The sequence below is a fragment of the Lolium perenne genome, chromosome 6 (assembly GCF_019359855.2).
Source record: "Lolium perenne isolate Kyuss_39 chromosome 6, Kyuss_2.0, whole genome shotgun sequence".
Classification (NCBI taxonomy): Eukaryota; Viridiplantae; Streptophyta; class Magnoliopsida; order Poales; family Poaceae; genus Lolium; species Lolium perenne.
Window position 1 is genome coordinate 242564840 of NC_067249.2, and position 8346 is coordinate 242573185.

The following is an 8346-nucleotide window of genomic DNA, read 5'->3' on the forward strand; positions in this document are numbered from 1 at the left end:
ACACCACCCAGCTCGTAAGCTGGAGTGGAATCCTCACGCGTACAGGCCGCCCGCGTCGAGTGAAATCCATGGCCCCGACGGTGAGCCGGCGAGGAGCCGCCGACGAGGCCGCCGGCCCCGTACGTAGTAGGATAGAAGTAGTAGTTTAAAAAAATTGTAATGGGTTCTTTTAAATGAAAACAAATGTTTATGTCTATGACACGCGGGCCAGGGGCGGACAAGGGGTGGACGCGAGCGACCAGCCTTTCGCGTCCGCGGCCACGCAAACCCGGCCCAGATGCCATCCGTTTTAAGGATGGGTCCGCGTGCTGGGCCGGGTTTTTGTCCGTCTGGACCCATCCGGACGCGCGGGCGCGGGATGGGTCGCCCCGTTGGAGATGCCCTTAGTAGCCGAGGCGTCGCATTTACGCGGCGGCATTTGCACGTAGACCGGTGGTTTCATCGGCAACTGATGGCACAACAACTGAGACGTCGCATTTATGATGCCGTCGGCCGTTAAGTCGCTGCCAAGGCGTCCCCACTCGTGAAAACCGTCCAGGCGCTTGGAGCCGGCGCATCAGCGTGCCGTTCGCGAAGGGATCGGTACGGAGTTGTCTGCGCTTCTATTAAGCTCGAAACCGCGCCAGCAATTTTTAAGGGCGCGCCGGTGTGAGTCCAAAAACCATCCTGGCCCCCAAATATATAGCTATCGAAGCTGCGGGTGGAGATGCTCTAAAGCTTTCTTTTCTGAGTGATGATTAATTAGAGCTACTCCCTCCGATTCATATTAATTGACTTCAATATGGATGTATCTAGAACTGTGTCTAGATACATCCATCCATATTAGAGTTAATTAATATGAACCGGAGGGAGTAGCTTTTTTAGATAATTAATTAGAGCTAGCTGACCTATTGTGAGGAAGTCCAAGTCTGAGAGGTGGATCGACCCTTCTGACCGGATCACTTGATGCCAGCCCATTGACCCGATTCCGGTAATGAGGCCGACCCAACTGCCCCAATGGCAATGGCTTTTTTGCGTCTGGCCAAGGACGGAGGACCAGATGGGTCGACCGCCAAAATTCGTCAGGTGGGTTCAGTTTGGGTATTCACAACCATTGCCAGATCATCTCAGAAAAAAAAAAAAAAAAACCATTGCCAGATTCTCTGCAAAAAAAACATTGCCAATCATAATTTTTGTCCCTGCTATCAACTACGAACTCAGGTGTGTCACTCAGTTCTGTCGTGTGCAGGAGAGTCGACTCTCATTACATCGAGATCATCTTCCTCATCTTCCTCGTCTTCTTTGCCCTTGTCAAGACCTTTCCTGCTGAGCATGCTTTTCAGGCTCTGAGCGGTTTTCCCTGCATGTTTCACCAAATGCACTGCCTTCTTCCTCAGCTGCCTTTTGGTTGGGCTTTCGACCTCGCCTCTCTCAGGGCTCGAATGCTGGTCATCAGGCCTCTGGTCCGTCCTGTTGTTCCCCGCACCTTCATCAACCACATATGTTACCGATACCCTGCTTTCTCCAAAAGGCTGTATGTTTGGGCGAGGCGTTTCACACAGAGAAGTTTCATCGTCGCTCCCGTTCTTGGGGCTCTTGCGGCGCATAGCTCCAGCTAGTTTGACCAAACCCTTTTTTACCTTCCGAATGTGACGATGTGATCTACCACTGGCTGGTTCTTCAGTGCTGGAGTTGCTTGTCTGAGAGTCCGACATTGATGACCTAGGGCTATCACTGCAGGCATCATTTTCCCGTAGTATTTGGGAGTCCTGGCACCGCACTCGTCCTTTCCGAGGCTCCCAGGTAGAGGCCACGTCGCTGCCAGGCCGATGTACCCACACACCTGCCTTCTCCAGTCCTTCGATGTCCACTTGTTCGTATTCATCAGACATCTTCTGGTATTCCGCAGATGTTGCACTCTCAGTGTTGGTCCTGGAAGAAATGCTAGACCTCGGTGTGCTAGCTTTCCCCTCTTTTGGTGTTCCACACTGCTCATCTTCATCATTGGGTACCTGCAGGCATCAGCATAGGATACTAGCAGTGAGTTGACTCAAACTGAAACAACACATTTTGTATATTTCATGCATGATTCTGCGAGAACCGGGAACTTTAATCCCATGCACACCCAAATAATAGAGTAACTCCCAGATCAATATTCCTTACTAAGAAATGGCTGGCATCAAGAACAAACAAACATCTCAAAATCTCAAATCTGTTCTCACCTTTCCATTTTCATCTTCAAGTACAGTTACAGCTATATGTATCCTCCCTGTCTTTATATGCTTTAGTGCAATCCATATATCGTGTCTTTGTCCCCCTCTCAATTTGTTGATACTAACTGAACAGTTACTACATGAGAAGTAACAAAGGAATCAGAATGATGAGTACATCCAGCATGCAATCAAGTGTTTGTAATCTTTTGTGAGTATGAGTTAGGTGATCCTACAGCATTATTTGAATGGATTATAAGAGATACTATAGTATATGGAGAGACCAACCCAAGCGCGTCATCAAAGATATGGTCCTTGTCTCGAACTTGAAGAGAAAGAAGATTGAGCGATTCCCATGAAGTAATTGGTATTTTAAACTGCTCCTGCCATTTGGGGTTGAGAGTTTTTTTATGGATCTTTGTCTGGAAACGGTACGGACCAAGATGGCCTTTAACATATGGATCCGATAAACCTGCACATCGGTTCAATAAGAATTTCAACGAGTCCAATATATGAAGCATTTTCCTGAAAGAATGTTAAGCCAGTCATGGTGGTTGAAAACATACCATTTGGATCAGACGGTTTCATATCAGCCCCTTCCAATATCTCTACCTTGGCATGTGCAATGGGTGGCTTCTCATCAACAGTAAACCAGTTACCTGACACATAATAATAAATAATAGATGCAAATCAGAAGTTCATTATCTGCCATCCAGTCAAGACACGTAGAGGGGTGCCGGCTGCCACACGGTATATGTCCAGCAACACAGCTGGCTAACAGCAAACCCAGGCGAAGGTGAAATTTCCATTTTTCTTCATGTAAGAGCATAATGGTACTTAATCTATCCCAATCTGCTTTTCCTTGTGAGATGAACTCTATTTCCCACCGCTGCAGTGGCATCAAGTGTTACCTACTACTCGATAAAATATACAAGACCTGGGAAGTGGTGTTGCGGAAACCAAGTTGACAACTGAAATAGCATAAATCTGTATGCAGGTGAATATCCTCAGTTGAAAATCAACTTCAGTTCACCACAAAGCAAGCCACTTAGACATTGCCCTACAGTATCTAGGTTTCACCTAACTAAATCAATAACAGAGCGGTACTGTTTAAACTGACTGAATTGGTGACAGAACTAACCACAGGAAGTGAAAGAACAATACATTAGTCAGTTCAAGGACAACTTGAAGCACACCAATTAGATTACGTCAGTTACCTGCCGATTCCGATTCCGAGGCAAACTTCTCCATATCAATAACTAGCATGTTAGGCTGGAAGAGAAATTTTTCAGATTATTTTTTATCATGTGCATAAAGATAGTACAAGAAAATACATATTAATGACCACACGGTCCCATGTTACTCTTTGTTGCTCAATTTTATTTCTGAAAAATGCCATAGTAGATGCAAAAAACAAATACTCTTCACAAACTACATGTTGGTTTGAAAATCCATGACTTATAGAATCTAACCTCAACAAGGGTCTGTCCAAAAGCAACATCCAACATCCTGTCCTGAAAAGTTGGACACATCAAGGGAAATCAGTACCCTGAATGAAATGTGGTGACAAGTTAAATACAGAAAATTAAAAAAGCACATCAAATCGAAACTTACAAGCCATCCAGAAATTCCTGGCAGTTCAGTCACGTCAAGCCCATGACCAAATAAAGGTTTCACTATCATCTGGAAGTATGGAGGCTCAACAAAGCATACTCTTACACGACCAATAAAAGGCCACTGTCGAAGGAACCTCACACCAACAAGGACCTACACGAGTTGAGACATGCTTGGTCAGCACAATGCAATGCAAAGTTCTAAACACCCTACTCTCATTGAAGCTAAGGAAACAAATACGAGAGTTCCTTACTATACGTCCCATCAACCTCCCATTTATTTCTTGCAACTAATTTTCTTCTTCATGCATATTTTTATTTATAAAAATATATGATACCATCAGCCTTGCCAGATGCTTAATCATGACAGTTTATTTGGTCTAACATTAGGAGTTCAGGGGGAAATTACAAGAACAGACTTCACCCTCCTAGAACTGAGTAACGTGATATATCTCAGTATGCTTAGCTGCTTACCTTGCCTTCAACATGCATGCCAGTTATATGCATGTTTGCTGTAATACCAAACCCTAATCTCTTCCTTAGCTGCACAGCCATCCTTGCATCCATATCATCTGCGGCAAGGAAGTTCATTCCAATCTCCAGAACCTGGCACATCAATATGTTAACCTTACAAATTTATATGGTGAGTACGAGAGAAGACATGTTATAAATGTAAGGTTTCCCATTAACACACCAGATGGTCATCATCAGTTGATTGGTTGACAACCCTAATATCTGTAAACATCGGCGGATTCCTACCCAAGTAAAGGTTCTGGATCTCTGCTTTCCTCTGCACATGTAATAAGTATGTCAAGGACAACCAAGAATACTCGCAGCTTAGCCAGTAGCTTGCGCTACTCGGCAGCACAGAGAAAATAAAATAAAAACAGAGTGCCCGAATTCCAAGCTTACTGCGGTCCATGGTTTGAACTTGTTTATGAACCATGGGAATATGGGCAGAAGGAACTGTTGGGATGCAATCCTTTCCAGGCAAACTGGCCAGATCTTTTCAACCGCATAATTTAACCACCTGACTGTCTCTGCATCCGAGAGGAGCTGTTCCAAAAATAAAATGACTGGAACTAGTGAAAGGAGGCTCTGTCGTATACATGACAGTCGGAAGATTAATAGAATAGTTACACCTAAGAAGTGCATATATGAAGAATTTCACCACATGATCATACTACAGCCTACCCTTCTTTGGTTGGCACTTTTCCTTTCTTCATATTGTAATCGCTTCCGCAGTCTCATTGTGTACCGTTCATTCACCTGATTTGGAACATATCAGAAGCCATGGATGCTATATAAAGGAAATAAATGGAAGATCAACAAATGATAAGAAGGGTTGATAGCGTCGCACCACATCAAGTTCATCCAAAATCCTTTCTGTTGATAGCACCAGATGCTTACCATAGTATTCACAATGCCATTATTTTCTGATTTTTTTAAGGGTGGTTATTCTATTTCTCTGATTATGTATAGTTCCTCTTGGTGAAAGTAAAAAAAACTAAAACTAAACGATTATGCTTACCATAGTTTCAGCATGCCATTATTTTCTGATTTTTAAGAGGTGATTATTCTATGCCTCTCGTTAAGGTTCCTCTTGGTGGAAGTAAAAGAAAACATAAAACGAAATGATTACAGAACTACCTACACAGGAAGTAACAGAATATATTGTTATACATAATAGTCTGTTTTTCAATTTTGTAGGACAGCAACTCAAAATGACAAGATTTGGTTCAATACCACACATTGCCACTTCCTTGCCTAAGTGTGGCCAGCCACATTTCTGTAGTTCTATCTCCCGAACAAGTTACACAAGGTTGGCAAGAATACACGACTATGATGTGCAAAGAAAGTACGAAAAGATACAACTTGAGTGGAACCGAACTGTGTGGCCTAATAAAGTCAAACTTCCTTAAATTGGGGTGTGGCATAGTACCGCAATGAACCAAATAACTCCTAAATTTCGGAAGTAACGCGCTACAAAACAGCCCTGGAGAATACTCCCTAAACTCGAAGTAACACGCTACAAAACAGCCGTAGAGAATATCCCCTAAATTTCGGAAGTAACACGCTACAAAACAGCCCTGGAGAATACCACCTAAATTTCGCAAGTAACGCGCTACAAAACAGCCCTGGAGAAATCTGACCTATGGCATAAGGATTATTACACGAGGTCAGCAGGCTGTAATATACATGTTCCTCAAGGGAATGTGTGGTCCATGTTAGTGAAGAGCATGGTTCAAGTTCACTACTCCAAAATACATGCATCCTGAGTAATACATACTTTTAAGAAATGTTCCAACACATCGAATTAAATACTATTAAAATTAAAACAGAGCAATAGGATACCTGTGCAACATTTTACACAATACAAACACATATGATGTCTAATGGTACTAACTAATCCAGCTGTTCACTGAATATGAAGCTTGGTGGAAATGAAAAATTGATGCTATTTCGCAACCATGAAAATTCCATGAAAGCTTTTATAGCGAAGTTAAGTAATGCAGTCAATGCAACATACAAATTGCTAAGTTCACACAATTTAGCAATATTCTGACGAAAGATTGACTGGTAACCACCTTAACTACTGCAACCGGTCACTAAGATATACGCATTACGAGCCAGTGCAGTAGTCAAGAACGGCCTCTGAACATTTAAATGCAGGAGACGTGTCTGTGTTGACCAACTAACTGCCCTGTGATCAGCTTGGCTGCTCATGGTTCTGTATTTTCTTTTCGATTTTTGACCAAAAATGTCGGTCAAATGGTAATGACTGGGATTATATTACGTAGTTGGTAAGAATACACGATTATAATCAAAATATAAAATAGATTGCTACCTCGTTTGCATCATGGAGGCATCCACCAGTGGCAGAATTCAATTTTGGCCGAACTGTCAGTACCGCTATAGTTAGTCTTATGTGGCATGCTATTATATGTTTTTCGAGCGGCGTTCTTCTCCAATGCCAAAGAGGCAGTTGCTAATAATAAGCTTCAAAAGCAATCCGTGGGCAATAGAGTGTCCCTTGTGGTTGGACTAGGTTGTCAGGCAAGCCAAAAAAAAAAAGCAATAGATATGTCCCTCACCGGTTCCACCATCTCCACTCTTCCTAGCTGACACAGCTAGAAGCTAACAAGTAAAAAAATGAATCCAAGAGGAAGAGAACTTCCCCTTGGCTTGGAACCCAATTGGCCACACATATTCCCAATCCGTACAGGATTTTCCCTTCTCAAAGTAAGTAAACGGTTTGAGCATCATCATCAGTGAATTAACAGCAGAGAGAATAATAAGTAAGTTTATAACAATATAAGGTGCGGGGTTGGCTGTCGAGAATACAAACGACTCCCTGTACCTACCGCGGCTTAGGTCTGCAAGAAGTATTCCAACATCGGCCTAACTGGTGTTACTATCGCAATGAACCCGTGATGGGGTTTTTTTTCTTCCGATGACTACTGTAGTACTCTTTAAGGAAGCGAAAAATCAGGCTCTGCAGACACCACGCACCAAATTGGCGTCCATGTCATGATAATAAATCGATGTCGAAACGAACTCGTAGGTCTACCATACAGCGACAGGGCAGAGGACATGCCGCCAGTTCAGAGCCTCCGGAAGGATCAGAGCACGGAATTAATTCAACATTTGGAATAATAAGGGGGAGCAGATTATACTAAACCCGTACTAGGAATCATTCATGGCGTCCATCCGGAACCAGTCAATGCAAGAGTGGGGAGGCAATCAGGCAGGAGAGCGAGGTGCGGTGCGGTAGGTGGCAGAGCACTCACCGCGAATAGGTAAACGAGGGCGGCGAGAAAGATCGCCGGGTGCGCCCAGCCGGCGTGCGCAGCGGCCCAGAGCGCGGCGAGCACCAGCGCGGCGTGGTGCACCACCGTGACCTCCGTTATGTCCATCGCGCCCGGCGGGAGGCCCCGAGAACCAGAACGACGGCGGAGGGGACAGGAGCTGGTGGGGGCTGAGTCAAGAAAGGGGGGGAGATTGCGCAGGTGCGTCCGGTGGCCGGGGGCTTTCTCGTGTGCGGAGCGGCGGGTCGTGGCTATCACCTGGGGGGCGGCGGGGCATGAACGTGGCGGGCGGTGGCGGCCAGGTGGGGTGACATGGCTCCGGCGCGTGGAGCAGCCTGGCGGGCGCGCGACCGCTCTAGTCTATCTCTCTCTCTGTCCTGCTCTAGTTCCTCCTTGTTTTGCGCGATCTTGGATTGGATTTTCTTTCCGCCAACGCCGGGTGGATATCTTCGTCTTCGTCAGCTAGAGTGACGTGCGTTCCCTCCCCGGCTAAGCCTCCACAAAGGGTTCGAAATGGACTACTGCGTTCTTTTTTCTCTGAGTCATCAATGGTGACCCCCATTCAACGCGTGTAGCTTGGATAATGGGTGTCGACGTTGAAAGCGCGGTAGGCTTTGGTTGAACACCACTTCTAATCCGATGGCCTCCACCTCCAAAATCGCGAGCTACCATTGACCATGACTAAAAATTGTAGCTACTCCAATCAATATTGGATCTTTTCTGCATCCATTAGTA

General features: G+C 44.9%; 1 protein-coding gene across 2 annotated transcripts; it reads right to left on the bottom strand.

The window, feature by feature from the left end:
- Positions 1 to 1138: 1138 nt before the first annotated feature.
- On the bottom strand, positions 1139 to 8013 carry LOC127305676 (C2 domain-containing protein At1g53590). 2 transcript variants are annotated; one of them, XM_051336185.2, is made up of 12 exons: positions 7594 to 8013; positions 4997 to 5071; positions 4715 to 4858; positions 4497 to 4592; positions 4277 to 4408; positions 3804 to 3956; positions 3662 to 3703; positions 3407 to 3461; positions 2756 to 2848; positions 2478 to 2661; positions 2202 to 2328; positions 1139 to 1991 (listed from the first exon to the last, which is right to left on the bottom strand). In XM_051336185.2, exons 1-12 carry the CDS (start codon positions 7717 to 7719, stop codon positions 1206 to 1208), a joined length of 2013 nt encoding a protein of 670 aa, XP_051192145.1. In that variant the 5' UTR covers positions 7720 to 8013; the 3' UTR covers positions 1139 to 1205. The 2 variants fall into 2 exon arrangements, with proteins under 2 accessions (XP_051192145.1, XP_051192146.1); XM_051336186.2 differs by lacking the exon at positions 7594 to 8013 and adding an exon at positions 5163 to 6397.
- Between the last annotated feature and the right edge of the window lie 333 nt (positions 8014 to 8346).

Coding starts and splice junctions, on each gene's coding strand:
- LOC127305676 (XM_051336185.2), bottom strand. CDS start 7,719: ATGGACATAACGGAGGTCACGGTGGTGCACCACGCCGCGCTGGTGCTC. Junction 3,957..4,276: donor GCATGCATGTTGAAGGCAAG/GTAAGCAGCTAA, acceptor CAACTCGTGTAG/GTCCTTGTTGGTGTGAGGTT. Junction 2,662..2,755: donor GAAACCGTCTGATCCAAATG/GTATGTTTTCAA, acceptor ACCGATGTGCAG/GTTTATCGGATCCATATGTT.